General features: G+C 39.8%; 1 protein-coding gene across 8 annotated transcripts in view; it reads left to right on the top strand.

The window, feature by feature from the left end:
* Window positions 1-23377, top strand: part of Tenm3 (teneurin transmembrane protein 3) — a 435030-nt gene that overhangs the window by 385891 nt on the left and 25762 nt on the right. For 5 of the 8 annotated variants that reach the window (XM_090354159.1, XM_090354157.1, XM_090354162.1 and 2 more), the window contains 4 exons: window positions 53-73; window positions 7440-7672; window positions 8766-8920; window positions 9580-10454. In XM_090354159.1, coding sequence (XP_090210285.1) covers window positions 53-73; window positions 7440-7672; window positions 8766-8920; window positions 9580-10454 — 1284 coding nt within the window. The remainder of the gene's footprint in view (window positions 1-52; window positions 74-7439; window positions 7673-8765; window positions 8921-9579; window positions 10455-23377) is intronic. The other 3 variants (XM_090354160.1, XM_090354158.1, XM_090354163.1) reach the window with 1 other exon arrangement.

Here is a 23377-nt window from a genome sequence, read left to right as displayed (position 1 = left end):
GATGTCTTTTCTAACCATGCTTTTTTTGCCTTCTTTATCTGCTTCCACCAAGAAATAAAGATTTTAGACATAGGTAAGCATCTTGCTTAAAGGTCATTGCGTATTTTCAAATGTCCTTTTTACATTTCAACATAACTCTGAAACTTTTCTACTTACATATCATCATGAGAGAGGAAACTGAATATCACAGCAATTCAGAGGAATTAAAACTGCTTATTGAAGTACTATACAAATGCCTTGCAAAATAAATCAAGTATAATTTCAGAAATATTTTCAAGTTGGTTCATAAAATTCACAAAAATACTGTAACAGGAATTCTAAGCCTCAGTTGAGTGACTAATTACATAATCTAAGCCACATTGAACCAAATAAAATTTGAAGTACAGTAAGAGATTTTAAGGAAGGCCTATGTAGTTTAATGTCCAGAGTAGATTGTGTTTGGGGGCTTAAAGAATATTGAATTTAGGAGTGAAAATATTTTCCTTTGGCTAATTTGAGAAGGGCCTTCCCAGAGCTTAAAAGGGACCCAGGTAAGCAGAATCCTAAAGCTTGGTAAGCTTTAGTAGCTTCCTGATCCAATTTATCTTTTCCTCTAGTTTCTATTTCCCTAAGTTGGAAGAGTTACCAGTTCACCAAGAAGGTCTTTCCTTGCCATTATTATGGTGAGAAAAACCTCTTAGAAGCTAAAGGTGGATGTAGTTAAAGTGAATAAATCTATATTTGTACACTCTGTTGGAACATGTTGAGTAAGGGCTTGTCAGGATATTTTAGCTCAAAAACTTTTCTCAGAACCAGAAGAAAAAAGAAAGAGGAAAAGCAGTATATTAAAGAAAAGGACAGGTCAGACATGATAAGTCTAGTTTGGCCATCAAGCTATCCAATGCTATGGTATTAATATTGTATGTCATCTACTTGTATAACCTATATGTTCATCATGTACATATGATGAATAAATCAACATAACGCATTTGAACTGTTGCTTACAAATAGATGACTAGCAAATGTAAAACTGAAATCCTACTGAAAAATGTATAGCTGCTGCTATCCAAGTGATCAGATTCCTGACCTTTCCAAGATCCCCTATTGATCTTGTACTTTCAACTAATGGCTCAGTCACATGCTAAGATTAACACTAAACCTCCCCGGCATACTGAGCTTGCTATTAGAAACCACAGTAGAATATCAATTTTTTCCCTGGCCTTGCTTCCTTGGAAGCTGTGGGGGGAAAAGAAAAGAAGAAGAAAGACAAACAGGTATGCACACCAATGCCATATGAAAAGGCTGCAGGCAATACAGAGCAAACTATCAAAGCAGCTACCTTTTAACAAGCTGGCTTACTACATGTCAGGAACGGTGCCAGAGATTTTATGTACGTTGCTGTAAAGCCACACAACAATCCTTCAGGGTAACAAGGTAATGGAGGCTTGAAAATATACATATCTTTCATATCTTTCTTAAGATATACAACCAAGAAATAGGGAGCAGAGATTTGAACCACTGTGAAATACATGCCCTTCCATTGTAGTATACTGCCTGTTTGTATGTGTCCCTATAGGTTTTCTATGGGAAGATTTCCCAGGAATGCCAATAGCTAGACTTATTTTACAACCACCTCACAAGTTACTTGAGCTATAATCTTTTCCTCTACATTATTATACATTATATTTAAAATATAGTCATTGTATATTGATTTAGTATTTGACCTCTCTCATGATCTTCCATCACCTTCCTTCTTTGTACATCATCCTGACTACATTTGGACTTCTACATTTCTTATGTGTCATGCATGCAGAATTCACTGTTCTGTTTTTTTTGTTATTATTTTTTGGAGTAATATATAGAGGGGTTACAATTACATTTGTCAGGTAGTAGATGCATTACTTCTCATACATTGATACCCCTTCTCATGTTTTTGTCCCCCTTGCCCTCCCCAACCCTCTCCCAATCATCTTGTTTTCCCCCTTTCCCTTCCCTATTTCAAATAAACAAATAACGTATATACAATATACCAGGTAACAAAGTCAGATACAGTAACCACATGAACTGTTCTAGTTTTATATTGCTATTCAACTGTTATCAAAACTATCAGTAGTAACCAATCAACCGTATACTTTGACATTTACCAGGTACTTTGACAAATAGTAATATAGTAAAAAGAAAACTCACCACTAATAAAAGAAATAGGTATATATGTGATGAACAAAATGGGATCATCCATATTATTCTCTTTGACACTTAATTTTATAGATCGCTTATACCATGCAGGTAGTCAATGTATTAAATTGTTACCTACATGGAAACTTATAAAAAAAATTTTTTTCCAGTCCTGAGCTTGAGCTCAGGACCTGAGCCTTGTCCTTGGACTTTTCTCACGGCTAGAGCTGTACCACTTGAGCCTCAGGACCACTTCTGGCTTTTTTTTTCTATGTATGTGGTACCAAGGAATCAAACCAGGGTCTTCATGCATGCTAGGCAAACACTCTACCACTAGGCCAAACTCCCGGCCCATAAAATGTTTTTAAAATGTGTTTTTCTTTGATATTCTACACATTTCCCTCTCTGGCGTTTATAGTATTAGTTTACCAAAAAAAAAAAAAAAACGCCTTCAATGAATAGTAAATTCTAGTTCACCCTTCCAATGCTTCAAAATTCTAGAATAAAATCTTTAATTAATTAACTCTAGCTATGGGACATTTAAACATGCAGAACTGAAAATCAACTTGGTGAATTTTCTATTACCAGTTAAAGGATCAAAGAGCGTGTCTATCACAAGTCTGTGAATTTGAATCAGTTTAGATATAAAATTATAACAACTCGATTCAGCACTTTCCATCGAGTTAAATATTTAAAACTCAAGCAAGCACAGAAATACCCTATCCCAAGTCCTATTTGCAATCATCTAAACAGTCTTTCAGTTATCATAAAGTAGGCAGTTTTACTTTTATACATAAATATAATTTGTTATGCTTCTTCAAATGCTTTGTGTGCTAAGGGCGATGGCACAGTTTCCAACTGAAAAGATAAAAGTATTAATAACATCTATTCTCTAGCTTATTCTCTGCAAGTATCCCTCTAGTCTCCGACAGTTGAATTATGACAAAATAAATGAGCATAGCCAGGCTGCACTTGCCACTGGATGTGTGTCTAATTGAATAAGACTATAGGGAAGATGGCTTGATAATTGCAGTGATCTGGGCAATTCAGGATGAGCTGAGAATCAAGTAGACTAAAGGTTCCTGACTTGAGCTTTGTTTCTCAGGCTTTGCAGCCATTAGTCAAAACGGTAATGTTATTTTAAACCCTTCTGAAGGGGCAAAATCTCTATCAATCATTCAGGAATGCTTTTGGACTCCCACAGCTCAGCACGGTTTTCCCAAAGTATGCACTCTGTGAAATCCCTGCACCCCAGTGGCGGGTGACTGACTGTTCTCAGTCATCCTAACCTCGTGTTTTCACACTGGCTACATTACTCAGTAATAATTCACTGCTCATTTACACCAGCACACCAGCCTCTTTAGTATTCCCCAGGACAAAGGAAAGCAAGTACTAGTCACCCTGCCAGGAAACTCTGCTTACAATAAGGTGACCTTCAGGCTCAATGCTGTCATACGCATGAATCAGAATCACTGCACATCTAGTCTGACAACTAAAAATGTTTCCGAGCTCATTTTTCTCTTTAATGCTGCAATATGGCTACTTTGTGCTACTACTACTTTTTCTCCCCGAGGGGAGGCCAGGACCTAAGAACCAGTTCTAAATTCGCCACTCCAGGCTGTGCCTCAAGTTGTTGATCCCATTCTCATCTCCTGCCATTTTGTGGGGAATAGTTCCAGAGGTTAATTCTCACTGGAGCCCTATGCACATCCTTATTTTCCGTCTCCACCACAGATTCGTGCATAAAGATGAGAGCTTGTGTTTGACAGACGTGTTTAAAGTTGTGGGCACAGGCTTCCTTGCTGTAGAAATGTCTGTCTTCCAGGAAGGAAATGTTTCATAACAGGAAACAAAAAAATAAATGCAAGCACCATTCTAGACATTCTCTTATTACAGCCCCCAGAAGAAAACTGGTGCTGCAAGTTCCCAGCTTAGACCTTGAATGTCTACTGATTTTGCACCAAGAAATCCTTCTCCCAGTACCACAGAGTATGCCACTACCACTCAGACATCTATCCTAGAGCTCTACCTCTTACTCAGAAGTGAAGGACAGCATGAAAAATTATGTGATTCATCTCCCTTTATCATCACACTTGAAACACCTTCAAGTGATCATGTTAAGATGAGCATTCCATTTTAAATAGTTTGGGATATTATAACTTCAGAAATGAGAGAAAAGATGCAAATCTATCCAGGTACAGATAATTTTTCAACATATTTAGAGATATCATAGTTGGGTCAACAGTAATTATTGCATTTATAGACTTATAGGACAAAGGATAATGAAATATATGAGAAGGCAAGATAAAGGCAGATAATAAGAATGGCTAAGCTAGGCATTGTTGGCTCATGCCTATAATCCTAATTACCAGGTGGCTGAGATCTGAGGATCTTTAAGGTTCAAAGCCAGCCCTGAAAGACAAATTTGAGACTTTCATTTCCAATTAACTAGCAAAAAACCTGAACTAAGGGTACAATTCAAATGGTACAGTACCAGCCATGAACAAAAAATGCCAAGCAAGAGGAAGAGGTCCTGAGTCCAACCACCAATTCTAGAATACACACACACACACACACACACACACACACACACACGCACGCACGCACGCACACAACTAATTTTTACTGAGTATATGAACTAGACTCTTTTTAAAGGATTTTTGTATACATTTTTATGTAAATCAATAGCCTTTGATATATCTGTTGTATATACTTATTCTTGTAAAATCAAGGAACTAGGAAAAACTAGAGAAGGCTCTCTAATATTTTATCTTTGAAAGTAAACTCAACTTGATTGAGCTATGACTCTGTTACCACCAATATATATGTCTGAAACACCAGCTTCTGTCCATATCAGAAATGCACACAGGTGTAACATTGGGTTGAATGGAATAATGATATGTGGTTCTTTATTACAAGGTAATAAGCAACAACTTTAAGGAAAATGTCTTACTGTATCTAAAATTTCTAGTACCAACTTCAGTCCTAGAAATTACGGGACACTGTAACATTTACATCACAATACTACAATCCAATAGTTCTGAATTTTTATTGTTTAGTTTAATTTTACTGTCAAGGTGAGATACAGAGGGGCTACAGTTACATATATGAGGCTGAAGTCTTTTATTTAAGAATGACTTGCATTTGTTAGAATCTTCAATCACTACCCATATTACGTATGTATACGTAATATGTATACGTGTTTATAGACTCAAAATATCTTATTCTATCGCTTTTTGCCAAAAGACAATAAAATATGTTAAGGAGACTCAAAAACAGAAAGCTCTCCGACCTCTGTGTCTATAGACTCTCTGATGGCACTGCTCGAGAAATACTTGTGGAAACACTAGAGTGATTATTATTGTAAGAATAGAATCTCTTCCAAGAAAAATAAAGTACCTATATTTAGCATCTAAAAGGAAGACCCTTATGTGATGAGAATTGTTTCATTAGAACCTAGCCTAATTAGTAATAATAAAACTACTGCACAGCTATTACAATTAAAATGTTTTTGTAGAGTTATTCTGGATGCTCACATATAACTTCGTGGAAACAACTATATAATTTCGTGTATCTGTGAAAGGAGTGTGTGTGAGAGACAGTGGGGAAGGAAAGAGGGGGAGAAAGAATTACTAAAACCAACATGTAATCTAGTCAGTTTTTATCTGTTGTCACCTTTTGTGGAATACAAAGTTATTTCAACTATTTCTATTGTTTTTTTAAGAAGGCAAATATTATACATGTCACACAATCACATTCAATCTCTATTTATTTATTTATTTATTTATTTATTTATTTATTTTTTTGCCAGTCCTGGGCTTGAGCTCAGGGCCTGAGCCCTGTCCTTGGACTTTCTCAAGGCTAGAGCTCTACCACTTGATCCTCAGCACCACTTCTGGCTTTTTTCTATGTATGTGGTACCAAGGAATTGAACCCGGGTCTTCATGCATGCTAGGCAAACACTCTACCACTAGGCCAAACTCCCGGCCCCACATTCAATCTCTTTAAATTACATTTTTGTTATTTTTAATTAGTTCTACAAAGGAGTTACCATGCAATGTATCATTTTACGAGTACAATGCATCTTAGTCAATATCACACCTTTCAATATTCTCCCACATTCCTCCAGACCCCACCATCCCCTCAATTCCCCTCATTTCATAGAATATGCATTGAATATTATGACTTCATTCATTCATAATAACAGTGTTTGGGCTGGGAATGGGGCTTAGTGGTAGAGTGCTTGCCTAGCATGCATGAAGCCCTAGATTCAATGTCTCAGTACCACATAAACAGAAAAAAACTGGAAATGGTGCTGTGGCTCAAGTGGTAGAGCGCTAGCCTACAGCAAAAGAAGCTCAAAGACAGTGCCTAGCCTGAGTTCAAGCTCCAGAACTGGTAAGAAACACAGTGTTTGCAAAATGATAAAGTTTTTTTATTTCAACTGTATATCATAGTATGCCCATTCCTGATTAGCATTATCAGTTTTTACAAGTAATCAGACCTAAAATGTTTTATATTCAAGTTCCTGTATTCTCGAAAAAGTAAGGCACTAGATTTCATCAACAAATGTTTACACTTCAAGCATAGATAGATTATACAAAATGGGTCAGTTTCCAAGGCTTAAAAATAAAACTAGTTGATGTAGCATTCTATGATGACTGCCTTCTGTGTTTGATGGTTTCATTTGAGTGTCTATCTCCATAAATCTCTGGACATTGCAGCTGCATCACATTTCTTTTCTGGATTATACTAGGGCAATCAAGTAGACACCATACTACTTTTTTTCAAGACATGATCCTGTTTGACTTTACATTAAAAAGAACCCTATCATTAGATATGAATGAAATTGGCAGTTCATCATACCCCAGCTTCACTGGAGAATTTGTTGGAGCTATACTCCCCCTAGAATAAAGTTTATATCTATCACACAGAGACATTAAGGTAAGGTACTTGCACTGAACCAAAACAAGATTTAGAAACTTCTTTGTTTTAGACTAGAAACATATTGCCTTCCAGAGACAATTATTTTTGAGACTAAAGTGTTAATAAATTGTAGATTCCTCAGCACCAGGCCAAGAAAGAAAATGATCATATCAGAGACTTGCTACCTAGGATCACATTCGCTTAAATCATTATGAAATATACAGTTCATTTTCCAGTCTGTTATAATGTGTTCCAATTCATAATCAGTGTCTGGCGGTCCATCTTAGTTTGCTTTTAATTTCCCTCTGTGTGTGGAGAATAACTCTCTCATGACGTGTACGTATGATCCTTTCTTGCAGCAGTAACCCAGCGCATAGATATTATCTTGCAACGGATCCAGTCACAGGAGATCTGTATGTTTCTGACACGAACACCCGCAGAATCTACCGCCCCAAGTCACTCACAGGAGCCAAAGACTTGACTAAAAATGCCGAAGTGGTTGCTGGGACAGGGGAGCAGTGCCTTCCATTTGATGAAGCGAGGTGTGGGGATGGAGGCAAGGCCGTGGAAGCCACACTCATGAGTCCCAAAGGTACTTGCAGTTATCAATTTGAGATTTCCTTTCATTAACCAAAACAAAGCAGAAAATCTGTGTAGTGCCTGATTGTATTTAAGGCTGAGTCTAACATGTTACTACCTTCAACTATGTCGTAGAAAGTATTTAAAAGCCACTGAGGTTGAAACCACTAAAACTCCACGTTGATTTTCCAGTAACTACTAAGTTCTTGACAATTTAAAAAGCAAAATCATCATGCCATTTCTTTTTCAACTTTTCAAAGAATGAAGCAACTATTCTATATTATTCAGGTCACATCCTGTTAAACTGCAAATTCTTTCATTGTCCTGGAATTTCTTTGTCATGAATGAGTCCCAGGCCTCTTTAAAACCATCACTAAGCAACCCTATTAGCTCTCACGCACTTCTGGGCTGTTAAACCTTTGTTTCTATGCCATGGGAAAAAGTGCTTGCCATAAGGAATTCTTGGAGGTAACAGGGGCTAAGATGCTATGTGATAAAGGCTTTTACCAGACAGGATTGACTCTTTGCTAGGGTATTATGCCATTCTTCGAAATGGCTTTTAGTTTGGGCTTTTGTGTTTTTTTTCATTATAGCTAGCATGAACAAGGACTGAAAAAAAGTATTTGGCATACTGAATTATTCATAATGGCCAAATTCATTGTAACGAGGTCAACAAAACACTAACCTTGGTTTAGATCTCCTTTTGTTAGAAGAATATCATCACTGTAAGTTGACTCTAACTGAATCTGAACCTCTTTCTATAAGTTACAGGCCACACATTGTTGTAGGGTTATAATCTTCTATTTGAAATATATAAGCACTACCTATATGTGATCCATGATGCATATGAATACATGAGTCCTATAAGTCATATGATTCAGGTACTGGAGATTTTTATAAATTTGGATTTTTTATTGCATTTTAAATATATTTGTATGGTAAATACCCATGTTTGTTGGTTTATTTTTTTAATTTGTGCCACTGATATTTTTATCTGCTACCTAACCACCCTAGGGTAAAGTGTTGAATTTAGTGATGAGCCAGAGACTTTAATGAAACTCCATTGTTTCTGAAAATTTACTAACATTTATTTCTTTTGCACAAAGGAATGGCAATTGATAAAAACGGATTAATCTACTTTGTTGATGGAACCATGATCAGAAAAGTTGATCCAAATGGAATCATATCAACTCTCCTGGGCTCCAATGATCTGACGTCCGCCAGGCCTTTAACTTGTGACACTAGCATGCATATCAGCCAGGTAGTTAAGAAATGAAGCCAGATTGGTTGTTTTCCTTCTAAGTGATTGATTTGCTGTTGTCAGTAAGCTGTGATGGTACAATGTTAAACTGCATACCTCATTTGTAGCAATGGTTATAGTGAAACTGTTCTATTTCCAAGTCACTTTCTTCTGTAATTCTGCATTTCATGAATCCAGTGACATCCAGGACAATTATCATTCATAAAACCACTTGTCATAAAATACCGGGAAGGTAGCAGCAGATAGGTAATCCAAAAAGGAACGGAGCATCTTGCACCCCTAATCTTTTGATTACGTGGGGCTCCTGGAGAAGTACAGAAAAGCCACTGTGATTAGCCCCAAGGGACTTAGGCTTAAAATTAGAAGCTTTACTAGTGGTCTGATCGGAAACACAATAGAATAGTAAGGTGCTGGTAACCTAGAAAGCCCTGTCGTTCATTCCTCCATGAGGGCTGCTGACTTAACTGCACACAAGGCAAACCTTTCCACACACCCTGCCTTTGCAAAATAAAACGTTCATTTCCCACCTCAGTCTGTAGTCAAGAATCTGAAGTTGATTTTACTGAAAGCTACCGGGTCAGCAGTTTATCAAATGGCAGCTGATTCCCCCGAATGGCCTAAGAATTGGCACTCACCAGGCCGCGTCTTGCCTCCCCCAGGTCCGCCTGGAATGGCCCACCGACCTGGCCATCAACCCCATGGATAACTCCATTTACGTCCTGGACAATAACGTGGTGCTGCAGATCACGGAGAACCGGCAGGTGCGCATCGCGGCCGGGCGGCCCATGCACTGCCAGGTCCCCGGCGTGGAGTACCCGGTGGGGAAGCACGCCGTCCAGACCACGCTGGAGTCGGCCACCGCCATCGCCGTGTCCTACAGCGGCGTGCTGTACATCACCGAGACGGACGAGAAGAAGATCAACCGCATCCGGCAGGTCACCACCGACGGGGAGATCTCCCTGGTGGCTGGCATTCCGTCCGAGTGCGACTGCAAGAACGACGCCAACTGCGACTGCTACCAGAGCGGCGACGGCTACGCCAAGGACGCCCGGCTGAACGCGCCGTCGTCGCTCGCCGCCTCGCCCGACGGCACGCTGTACATCGCCGACCTGGGCAACATCCGCATCCGAGCCGTGTCCAAAAACAAGCCCCTGCTCAACTCCATGAACGTCTACGAGGTGGCCTCCCCCACCGACCAGGAGCTCTACATCTTCGACGTCAACGGCACCCACCAGTACACGCTCAGCCTGGTCACCGGGGATTACCTGTACAACTTCAGCTACAGCAACGACAACGACATCACCGCCGTCACCGACAGCAACGGCAACACCCTGCGCATCCGGCGGGATCCCAACCGGATGCCCGTGCGCGTGGTGTCGCCGGACAACCAGGTCATCTGGCTCACCATCGGGACCAACGGCTGCTTGAAAAGCATGACGGCCCAAGGGCTGGAGCTGGTGCTGTTCACCTACCACGGCAACAGCGGCCTGCTGGCCACCAAGAGTGACGAGACCGGCTGGACCACGTTTTTCGAGTGAGTACGGGAGGAGTTTGCTCTGAGGCCTCGTGTCATACGGTTACCCTTCCCGGGGGTGGGAGTAATGGGATCCTAAGGGCTGGGTAGTGGACTGTGGCCTCTCGGGGGTGGGGGTGGGGTGGGGGGGGTGGTGGTGGTGGTGTTTGGATTTTTTTTTTTACTTCCAGGCCTCATGCTTGCTACCACAAAAACCCACCTTCTCTTGAGAACCTAGAACTGTGACACTTTTTTTTGTTGGGGGGGGGGGGACTCTCTCTAAGTTGAAGGTCACAAAATCAAAATACTGACATGACGTATAAATAAGATGTGGGCATCTTGGAAGCAACCGGGACAAGCGAAACGCCCCTGAGGTGGTTGTATTCCTTAGAGGGTGAGTTTTTCCCCTTTAGGGATTAACGTTTTGTGTCAGACATTTAGTATGTTAACGTCAAGTTATTCAAAACAAGAACCACCAAAAAAAAAAAAAAAGTTGAGCTTTGGTTTGAAGCATAAATGCTTGGGGCTTAAATTTCTCCCACTTAATAAAGCAGATTTTTGTTGGAGAAAAATCTTGGAAGGCATTTACTCTGAACTTTCCCAATTGCAGTAATACCACAGGTGCTATTCTTAGCAAAGAGAGCACTTAAATTTTTTTATAATCAGGTATCAGAGAAGCTAAAAGACCCGTACAACTAAGACACACATAAATCAAGACAACTGGCTTCCATCAGAAAGCATATGCAAAAGTAATAGGCTTGTATTACCAGGGTCTTTTGATAATTAAGAAGAATAGCAACCCAGACGGTACATTGCCTGAAGACTCAGATTTGTGAGGTCAGTAAGAGTAAAGTGGAAATTAGCCCTTGTATTGCTTATGGAGTACGTACTTCATAGGGAGTATATGTGTAAAATCATTCTCCACTGCTTTATTCACTTGACTCATATTGCACTAGCCAGAAGGGAAATTAGCTGTACAGAGATGGCATGTTAACAAATGCTAAATGGTCCTTAGAATGCATATTGAGTTCCTTAGTGTGTTTTTTTTTCACAATGTTACACTGAAGCAAAAGTATTTTCTCTATGAGCCCACCTCTAAAATTATACTGATCATAGGGAAAAAATGATTCAATATACAAAAATGATTCAGTATACAAATATTTCTGTACAACTCCTCTGGAGTAGATCTCACACATAGAAAGCTTAGCTCTCCTGTAATGTGAATTGCTTTCTTTCTTTCTTTCTTTCTTTCTTTCTTTCTTTCTTTTTTGACAGATCTCCTTTTAATAAAATCAATGTTACCCAGCAGCATGATTTTGTCAGAGGAACAAACCTTTTCAGTTGAATTACATTAAAATTCTGTTCTTCACATTCCTTTTGCTCATTTTAGGATCGCAATAGGAAAGGAATAAATTGGAAGTTAATGGAAAGCACTTCTTTGCCTTTGCCTTGCTTTCAAAGTGATAGCAGGCTCTGTTGCAAACGAGTGGAAAATGAACACAGAAAATGTGCTTACATCAGATGAGCCAGGGTGGAGAACTGCTCTGATTATAAGATCCTCAGGAGATGATGGTGGCATGGATTGCCTTGTATATTAGTTGAAAGCAGGCAGGAAAAATAGAGGAGTAAGTTGTTAGTACAGTCTAGGACTTGAGCTCTGCTCTGTAGGCCAATTTTAAATGTGTCCTTATTTGTTCCAGAAATTGACACTGAACAGAAGTTCAATGTGTGGGTTACTTACACATGCATGAACTTCCTTCAGCAGCCAGATTAGTTTACTTAGGACCACACATTTAATCAAGCTGAGAAAATTAAGATCAAGAAGTACACTCTATCCATAGAGTTGATGTGGATAGTTTTAAACAAATTTGAATTTTTTACCTTTTTATAAAGATAATTCACTAAAAAGATACATGTCTCTATTTTAAAAGTGCCCTTTGAGTCAAAAGAGCTAGAAATACAGCTATGTTGATAAATAGCCATCCTTTTGATAGCTATATCTCTACCTATCTCAAATAGTTGAAATACTTCACAATCATTTTCATTATGCAAACTCATTATACACCATATTTAAAACCATAGAGCTAGAAACCTTGAGAGAAAAAAACTGTTTCAAAAACTAAAACTAAAAAAATAAAACCTTCACAACCATATACATGTGTATGCATACACGCATAAACGTCTTAAGAATACAGAGGTTTAATAAATGAGTGGCTTAAAAATAATTTTTGTGATACAAGTGACAGAAACACTGTTTCTGAAAATACAGTGTTTTGGTTTCCCCTAGATCATGTGTGAAAACAGATCATTTAACCTAAGGAATTCCAAATTGTCAGGATGACAGATGATCCTTTTTCCATTGTTGTCCTATACATTCTGACCATTTGGCTTTGAAAAAGCAAGAGTCACTTCTTCTAAGGGTCAGTAACTTGAAAGCACATTCAAAAGAGGGAGCAGGAGAAGCCAAGGGGCTACAGTGGTGGGGCAGGCCCTCTGATTCATTCTCTCAGAACAACACATTTTGTCTGTGCTTGTTTGAGACTGAAAAATAGGCGATCTCAATCCCTGACTCTACTCATCACAGCTTTGACTGCCGAGTGAGGGCTTTGTGTTCCCACCTGGGCAGATGGCTATATGAACACCCTAATAGAGACCCTGGCACCTCTAAGTCCCTGTCAGGCATGCTTTGTTTTCGTATTACTGATGAAGAAGCAGACTCCCAAAGTATTCCTTTCTTTCTGTAATAGCTACTTTCCTATTTTTTTTTTTTAGCAATCCATTCTAATTTAGACTTATTATAAGGGCACTTGGTAAGTTCACAAGGAAGGTATTTGACAAGTGACACAATGACTTGAATTTTAACAAAACCCCAAGGAGAATGTAAGAAAAAAAAATCTCTATTCCCTGTTGAAAAACACTTATTTTTCTATGACTTTCACCGTGCCAGTCCCTTGAGCTGCAACAGTCTATAATCATCTTCCTACGTAAAAACCTTGCACAAAGAAATTAAACTTTTCAGTCCAGATTCCTATTTGGATATGGCCAGCTTTGTAACTAGCCTAGTACCCCAGAAAGCTTTGAGATTCAACTATTCACAGATAAGAAATAGATGACATAGAATCAGTGAACTGACCTCTGTTGCCATAGTTCCTACCAGAGAAAGTTTAAAAGAGAATGAGTTCAAGCTAGTATACCTGGTTCTCATTTTTTTTAGGGGGGGTTTCTTTGTTGTTGTTGTCATCGCCAGGCATCATGGTTCATGCTTGCAATGCAACCATTATTTTTAAACTAGTACAAACTTCAGTGTACTATTGGTATGTCACAGTATTGTTGTGCATGCAAAATGAAATATGGAAGGATTTTGTAAAATGTATTGTTTTCGTGGCTCCCACAATCCCTGAAATGTCACAGTGCATACAGGTCTTTCTCAAAAACTTTTCTTTTTTTTCTTTCTTTTTTTTTTTTTTTTTTTTTTGGTGCGTCATGGGGCTTGAAGTTGGCCTGGGCAGTTCCTGAGCTCTTCAGCTTAAGGCTACCACTTTACCCTTAGCCCCACTTCTCATTTTTTAGAGGTTAATTGGAGATAAGAGTCTCCAAGTCTTTTGTGCCCCGGCTGGCTTTGAATCTCGATCCTCAGATCTCAGCCTCCTGAGTAGCTAGGATTATAGGCGTAAGCCACCTCGCCCAGCTCTTTTTCTTTTTTAAATGAAAGATTGGAGGAATAAACCATACGTATAGACAGGTGAATATTTATTTATAGAGAACAATATGATAAAACTTGCAGGTGGCTGTTGCCAAGGCTCTTGAGGTCAAGAGATCTCTTGATCTCTAAGGTAATTCTTCACAAATAATTAAAGCTTAAAAATTAACTCTTCCCATTTCTTATCATTGGATCTTTTAATATATTTTCTCAATATAACATAGTTGAGGCTTTCTTTTTCTTTATAAAATGAGAATTTCCTCAGATGACGTTGGTATTGCAATATTTTTTTAAAGACTTAGCCAGGTACCAGTGGCTCATGTTTATAAATCCTAGCTGCTCAAGAGGCTGAGATCTGAGGATCATAGTTCAAAGCCGGGGCGGAAAGTGGATGAAACTCTTACCAACAAACCACCAAAAGGCTGAAAATAGGATCAAGTGACAGAACGCTAGCCTTGAGCACAAAAGCTCAGAGACAGCACCAGGCCCTGAGATCAAGCTCCAGAATTGGCACGCATGCACGTGCACACACACACACACACACACACACACACACACACACACACACACACTGCTTATAGCAGTTTGTTCTTAAGGAATAAAAACAGAAAACATTTCCTATGCTACCAGGTATGGTGGTACACAGCTGGAATCCAAGCATTCAGGAGGCTGGTGAGTCTAAAGTTGGTTTATCTATCACCTATGGAAATATGAGGTGATTCTTCAAGGTACCCTACTGTAATTTATTAGAAAAATGACTGATATTTTTAGACATGCTACTGAATAACATAATAGGAAAAATACAGTATCCAATGATTTGTAATTCAACTTGGATATCAGTTGAATTAAATCAATGTGCCCCATGAGTTGAATAATCACTTATTACTGATCATCCTTCACCTCCTCTGCTGCTGTCTTGCTGGACAGGAGAAATGAGATCCATGGAGATAGCGAGCGTCCTTGCATTAGGATTCTGTGATAAGCCAGATTACATACCTCAGTACTAGGATCTGTTCCATAGTGCTTTTCATACCTCTTAAAAACAATTGCCACACATTATAATTCCTTAGCTAAAGTAAATCCAGAGAGACCTAAGAGATCGCACGTGTTTAATATGTATTATTTAAAAAGTTCATACTCAAAGTGAAACCACAGCTCTTACACTTGAATGCACACCAAAAAGCAAATCCAGTGTATTGAATCAGGCAATCGAATAAATTATTTACTAGTAAATGGCATTTCACAGTTCTCTGCTCGCTTGCCCATGTAAAATACAAAGTGTTTGGTATATCTAGAGGCTCTTCTATCTGGTTTAAGAAGACAGCCTGAACAAAAGCTATGAATTCTGGCCGATATGTACATGTACACTCATAAGTGTATGGCAGCCTTTCTGTATTGGGACTTTGAATGTTTGGAGCTGTGTATTTGTAAAGCTGACTCTGATGTTGCATGAGGTATATTCTGATTCACAAAGCAAATTAATGAGTTTCAGCTTTCCTCCATTTATGTAGGTATGTATGGGTCTCTAGTTCCTCATTTGGGTGCTTTATTGTCCCTCATTCAAGCTCTGCAATTTTAGAATGAGCTTCTGAACCATTTCTTTATAATGAACCTAACTCTGTGCCCATGGCAGACCCATGGCTCTTACCAGCATCCGTTCTGCCATCCTAGAGTAGTATGGAACTAGGGAAAACTCTAGAGGGGAAGGGAAGGCAGTATAAATAGTAGCTGCCCCAAGCCACTGTCAAATTCAAAAGCACAGAGAAGGTAGGAAAACTCGGTGCTAATAGCTCCAAATTAGAAAAGATATGCTCAGGCTTATTGATGGCTTATCGTGCTTCAAGAGCATGACAGCTGGGTTGGGCCAGGCTGCATTTGCATACAAGCACCAGTGTCAACCCATGGTGTTAGAGAAAGGTGCAGGCTTCTTCCATGGACTGCAGCAGAGAGGAATATAACCTCTCTTTTGAAAAGCTGCTGACATCCAACACTGAGCACCCAAATAATGAGTAACTCATGCAACTATGAGTTACTGCTCTTTCTGAAAATATATCAAAAAAAAAAAAAACTAAGGCCCAAACTAAGGAAAGGTAGCTGGTTGAAAATTGTACATATAATTTAGAAGTAGCTTCAGTGATTAAAAAGAGAAATACAAGAATGCTATCCTAGTGTTTTTGTTTTTTTAAGAAAAAGAGGAGGGTAGGAGGATACAAGGAAGAAATGGAGGAAGAAGGGAAGAAAGGAAGGGAAGGAAAGGAGATAGAAGAAGAGAAAGAGGGAGGGAGAAAAGGAAAATAAAGAAAAAGAGAAAAAAGAAAGGAAAGAAAGATAAAGAGGGAGACACAGAGAGAGAACAGACTTACATTGAAATGGATTTTCTAGACTGTTAAGATTTGAAGTTTGGTAAATCTTTGTTCTGAAAGCTAAACTCCCATACCCAAAACATTGATGTAAAGGAATAGCATTTTAAGGCAAGCCTCGGTGGCTTATATTTGTAATCCTAGCAACTCAGAAGGTTGAAATATGAGGATCATAGTTTAAAGCCAGCCTAGGCAGGAAAGTCTATGAGACTCATCTCCAGGTAGCTACCAAATTGTAGAGTGCTCTAGTTACTCAGGAGGCTGAGATCTGAGGATCAAGGTTCAAAGCCAGCCTGGCACAAAAGGACCTAAGACTCTTATCTGCAGTTAACCTCTAGAAAATGGGAAGTGCGGCTTGGCTCCAGGGTAGGGTGGTAGCTGTGAGCTAAAGAGCTCAAGGACAGTGCCCAAGCTGAGTTTAAGCCATATGACCCACAAGAAGAAGAAGGAGGAGGAGGAGGAGGAGAAGAAGAAGAGGAAAAGAGGAGGAGGAGGAGGAAAGAGGAGGAGGAAGGAGAAGAGTGGTGCTGGCCTTGAGCACAATATCTCAGAAACAGTGTCCAGGCCCTGACTTCAAGCCAAGCACAAAAACAAAAAAAAAAACACTTTATAGTCCTGCCTAAAAATTAGTTTCCTTCCTTTTAAGTATATGTGAAAAGTGTGAACATGGTATATTAAGATTTTTGCATCTCTAGGCCTTTTAAATTTAAAAAACATGTTTTAATCAAGATAAAACTGGTTTATTTGAAACAAGTAGTTAAATAAGCTAGTTAATAATTTAATTTGAGTGTCAATCAAGCGTCATCTAGAAGAAAGATTTTGTTGCATTTCAAACTGGAATCAGAGCAAACACACATACCCAACCTGAGTTTAGAAAAAAAAAATTCTTACAGAAGTTACTTTTAAAGCTAGGTCAGCCATCGTTCCAGTAGTAAAAAATGAACATTACAAAAATGTTGCACTGTGCATTGGCAAAATGGTCCTCTAATACAGCTAAGTGCATCAAAGTATACCAAATTAGCCCAGAGAAGCCAAAATCCTAAACCTTTCAAACCTAACTGAAACCCAGAATGAATTTATGCAATGGTTATCTGTAATTTAAAGTTAGTAAAAAAAAAAAAAAGGCTATACCCAGCATTTTGTCTTCACTTACACATCTGATATGTGCATATTCAATTAAAGATTAGTTTGTTTATGCCTTATTAATATACAGAGAGGCTTGCTTTTTTTTTTGGCGGGGGGGGACTGAGATTGGAATTCAAACTCAATACCTTGCGCTTTCACTCATTGGCTAACAGGTGTAACAACTGTGCCACATCGCCAAGCCCAAGGAGTTCCCTTAGAGAGTAATTGTTCTGAATACCTGATTCATCTTAACACAGCATGCTCCCATATTGCACTCTGGTCCAGGCAACAGCAGCCTACCAAGCAATTTTTCCAAAAACAGTTTCTGATGCTGCCTCAAGGAGAAGAAGAGGTTTTTAAGCACTATGTTGCAAAAAGCAAACTGGCAGACTATCAATTTGTTTCAAATGTCATTGGCTTCAATAGGGTGGGCATTTTGTCTGTGCCCTTTGGGCATCAACCATTTCCTCTATAGTCACTAAGTTTCCTGGAGTTCATTCACTCACTTATATACTCAAGCATTCAGTATGAACACACTACATGGCTGGTGCTGGGGAATGCAAAGCTAAAAACATGGCCTCTTCTTTTCAGAGTCCACTAGGGAGGCAGATAGCAAAGAATGATCAAAAGGTATGTGCTAAGATGGTTCTTTAGTGTTCTCTGCAGATGCTGAGGATGCCGTGCAAAACAGACCAAGTTAGAACTGGGATGTGATGAGAAGTCCGAAGGAGGAGATAGCTAGGTCAGCACTGAGCTCAGTCTCAAAAGCTGAGAACAAAGCTCTGTAGAGTACTCCGGGCCATTTCCTCAGCCTTTACGAAGCAGGCAGAGTACATATGCAAAATAAGTATGTCTGTGCACAACAGACGAGCTCAGAGGTGGAAATGATGATTTTGAGGTTCACATGTCATCCAAACATACCTAGTTGCAGAGGGGCATGGGGGTTCACATCTATCATCCCAGCATTTGGAAGGCTGAGGTAGGAGGTCCACGGGTTCAAGGCCAATCTGGGCAGAGAGAGAATCACTAAAAAAAAAAGTAAAAAAAACAATGTCTGGTACCAAGTGCAAGTTCAGTGACTCATGCTTGAAACCTAGCTACACAAGAAGCAGAACTAGGAAGTTCCTAGTTGGAACCCACCCCTTGGCAAAAATAATAAGACCCTAGCTGAAAAAGGGTAGGGGCTGCCATTTCTGTGATACTTAGTGTCTTGCATATTATATTGAGTATTATATATAATGATATATATCATTCATAATAAATGAAGTTTTTCTTCCTCAAAAGCTGCCTACTCTTAAAAACTTTTCAACTTACTCTTAAAGTCTCCCCATCTCCCTGTTCCCTTGCATTGAGGGTATGGCTGCTGAATGGGCTGCAGAATGAGCACCAGAATGTGAGAGCCAAAGAGGAGGGAAGGATGAGTTTGTCCTCTGAGACTTCCAGAATAGTGAATAAACCTAGGAAAATGAAAAGGCATGGACTGGTGGGAGGAGGGGCTGTTTCCAGATTCTGTGGTACAAAAATTTCCTCTTGGCATCAACTCTCTAACAAGTGTACATTTCATGACAAATAAGATTTGTCATTGCCTAGTCAATAAACAATTGTAAAACATGGTTACCTATGTCTGGAGTTTGGCCTAGTGGTAGAGTTCCTGCCTAGCATGCTCAAAGCCCACGGAGAGTGCCCAGGCCCTGAGTTCAAGTCCCAGGACTGGCAAAAAAAAATGATTATATACAATCCTTTTCTTAATGAATCCTCTGCCCCCTAAAGCACTAGTTCTAGAATGCCTTCACTTAAAGGCCTTAATCTTGAGGCCTGTGGCTTTTGGAGCTGCTCACTTTCACCTGATCAGTATTCTCTGATTTGCTAAGGACAGAAAGAAAAAGGCAGTTGGGTCACTTTTAAAAAGGTGTCATTTCTGGGACCATCTGTCACTGTGCTTGATGCTCAGAAGGACTGGACTTGGAATGAAGAAGGAAAGCCCTGCCCTCGTCTATCTGTTCTGAACTCCTGTTATCTGGGTGTTAGGGGGAAAAGGAGAGAATGGTAAGGTGACCGCAGCCCATGGCCTTTTCTGGTTTCATGGAACAAAACAAGGTCAGAATTTGCCCCATTAGTGAAACCTCTTAATAAATTGCAACAGCTGCAGAGAATTTCAATTGGTTCTTTCCCCTTTCTCATCAAGACAAAAATTGTGGAAAATAACACTTCCTTTGGTCTTCCTTGTTTTGCACAGCCCTGTCATTTTTGGTAATACGCTCCTAGCAGCCAGCTGAGTGTCAGATGACCCCATGAGCGTGGAGCTGTTGATTGCTATACTTATGGTGATAGTGGAAGCATTTTGCATTTTCATCCCAGGACCACATAGTGGAGGATTTCTTATTGGCAGCATCACTACTGAATTCAAAGACATTAGATAATTACTAAGCACATTATTGCTGTTAGTGTGCCAAATCAGCATACCATTTGAAGTTTAAATCAGGTCATGCTGTGAGTTGTTTTGCTTATTTTCTGGTTTGTTTGTTTGTTTGGGCTTGATTTGTTTTAGTTTGGTTTGGGTTTGGGTTTTGTCTTTTTTTTTTTCTTTTTTAACATCCTCAGAATCTAACTGAGCATGTTACCCAAGCTACCATAGAATTTAAAATCCTCCTTCCTCTACCTTCCAAGGGCTGGGTAATAGGCATGGCTCTACCACAGCCAGCTTCCTGTTTGTGCACATGACCTGTGGCAAAAATGTCAATGAAGTGGGGAGTCTGGCCTAGTGGTAGAGTGCTTGCCTAGCATGCACAAAGACCTGGATTCGATTCCTTACTACTGCATACATAGAAAAAGCCAGATGTGGTGCTGTGGCTGTGGTGGTAGAGCACTAGCCTTGAGAAAACCCAAGGATAGTGCTCAGGTTCTGAGTTCAAGCCCCAGGATTGACTAAAAAAAAAATTGTCAATCAGAGAAAGATCGATGTGTGCATTTTTTGTTCTGATGGGGCTAGTGGTTCCATTCTATTTCATCATAGAATATTGAGATGGCCCTGGAAAAAAAACAGGAAAGGCCACTGTTGACAAAACTTGAACGTTTACCTATGCATAGGCCTCCAGAAGAGTATTGCCAGCTTAGTGTTTTGCCAACACGCTGGGGTTTAAATGGAGAAAGAGTGGGGGTGGCAAAGACCTATATTCAGCTCAACATATGAGAACAGAGGCATGCTAGGGGTGGGGAGGCAGGGTTTGCCAGTATTATGTGAGGAAACCAGTAAATATGGCTCGTGTTTAAAATCCTGCTTGATGACAGATTTTCTCAAAAAAGCAGATCATTTTAAACATACATGTGATTATGGAAAACACTAAAGACTTTTCTTTTAAATCTTGTCAAGTTTTAAGGGAAGTTTCTGAGAACTCCAAATTGTTTCCACTCGAAGAAATTTGCAATACCAATAAGGGTTGGTAAGGGCCTAGGTTAGTCCATTTTTCTCTCAGTTGGGAATGTATTGAAACTGCTTAAGCTGAGAGGTGCTGTAATTGTGGTGTTTCAGAGATTAATTTGGTTTCAGTGAGAATGGGGAGAGACAGGTATAGCAGTTGTCAACAAATTGAGTAGTGGTGGGGATGGGAAGATAAATGGCTGGGAGAGACATTATGAGGGAAAAATGAAGAGTTGGGAACATTCTGTGAGGAGGAGGAGGAGAAAGGGGAAGATTCTTTCCTATCAAGCTAAAAACTGGAAATGATGGAGGGTAAGACTTTCTGGATCATTTGTCAATAATTCTGTGTTTAGGAATCTTAAAGATTTTTAACCATTCTACAAATGCTAAAGAAGCAAACCAGGCAAAAACAAAAAAAGCAATCAAAATTAAAGACAAACAGATAGATAACCATCAGCTAAGGGCACCCTCTTCAGTGAAAGGGCAAAAGGTCACTAAGAGCCTGGGGAGATGATCTTCGCCAGCCAGAGTCCTTTGTGAAGAAGGGTCTGGAAAGAATGTGCCCTGTGATGAATTTGGAGCTCTGGGGCAAGACAAGGTGAGTGAGACAAAGAACATGAAGTTGATGTTCCCTTCAAATTCCCTAGAGCCAAGTGCATTGCAAATTTAAATAAATAAAGGAAAAACTACTTCTCTAATACAAAAGCTGGATGGGACTAGTTCGGTGAGGCTAAGCAACAAGCATTAAATTGAGCCACAAAGTTGTACATAAGCAGAGACTGTGTCCAGTGTCATAGAGACTGGATGATAAGGGCTCTGGACTTAAGTTTAGAATATTCCAGAAGACCATCAGCCTTTTTTCTGGTGCACCATTGTCTCCTATCCTGCCATTTCTCCAAGTACCTAAAAGTCATCCTTGATGATTTGATTTTTTTCTACTGACTTATCCACAGTCTCTTGGTCATTTTAATGCACCTTACCCATCTTTGTTTTCCTGCTTTTGAGAAAGGTGCTAATTTATCTCCCCTCCTAGGTGCCAGTAGCTTTTGCCTGTAATCCTAGGAGGCTAAGAACTAAGGATCATGGTTCATAGTCAGCCATAGCAGAAAAGTCCATGAGATTTTTATCTCTAGTTAATCAGAAAAAGGGGCGGGGAAAGGAGCTGTGGCTCAAGTTTTAGAGTGCCAGCTTTCAGTGAAGAAGACAAATAAGAATACAAGGCTGTGAGTTCAAGCCCCAATACCAAAAGAAGAAAAAAATGTCCTCTTTCTATGCTCAGGTTGCTTTGGCAACCCACAGCACTCACCTGGAAGCCGCTGTAAGTTGTTTTCACCTATATGGCTTCTCTTCCCAGCCCAACTTCTTCTTCTTCTCATATTACCCATAACCTCCTATACTGTAACTTGCCAGGAAAGGTTGTTAAGAAACTGCTGAGTGACAGGTCAGCAAGAAACCCTGCGTGCCCTAATCCCAAATATTTCCTGGTCTTCTACATGAACACACTTCACCCTGCTAATGCCTTTACTTAGATTCAGCCATGCTTTGGGAGGCACCCATTTGGAAATTCCGGAACCTGGGCCAAAGAGGTGCCAGTTAATTCCTGTCATCCTAACTATACTACTGCTAGAAGTTACCCGTGTTTTTTTTTTATTTCCCAAAGAACCAAAGGCTAATAGGTTATAGTTCAAATGTTCAGCATCCTGGGCTGAATCTTTCTGTGCTCAGCATCCTGTGATACAAAATGCCTGCCCAGCAGGAAATGGAACAAGTGAGACGCCAATGAAAGCCCCAAGCCAAAGGTTGGCAAAATGCTTTCTACAGGAGAAAGGTGAAGTTTCTGCTTGAGATTGAATGGGACTAGAAAATATAAACCACCGAAAGGGCAGGTCAGTAGCAGCAGCAAGAATGAATCAGCAAACCGCTGACAGGTAGTATCACATATATAAAGCAAAGCTCTCAACTTTAAATCAGGAACTGTGATTTACAGGAGGGCTAATGGGCCTAGGGTCAGGTATACAGCAGTTCCAATGATGATGTGTTCATAAAATGCAGTGAGAGCCTGATCAAGTGACCTACCCACACCATATTTTTATTTTTCCATCTGTAAAGCAGGGGCCAAGGGGACAATGCAGCATAGAGCCATCTTTTACAGAGAAGCATACACATTTTTTTGTTTGTTTTGTGCTGGGGACAGAACCCTGGGCCACTATTATGAACCTCATCTGCAGCTCTTGGGTTTTCACTGTCTAGTTCAGGCCAGCCTCAAACTCATGATCCTCCTGCCTCAGCCTCTTTGTGCTAGAATTACAAGTATGAACCTCTGTACTCTCACCCAAATTAG

This window comes from Megascapheus bottae, chromosome 20 (genome assembly GCF_031878675.1).
Source record: "Megascapheus bottae isolate mThoBot1 chromosome 20, mThoBot2.hap1, whole genome shotgun sequence".
NCBI lineage: Eukaryota > Metazoa > Chordata > Mammalia > Rodentia > Geomyidae > Megascapheus > Megascapheus bottae.
This window is presented reverse-complemented; position numbering and strand designations above follow the sequence as displayed.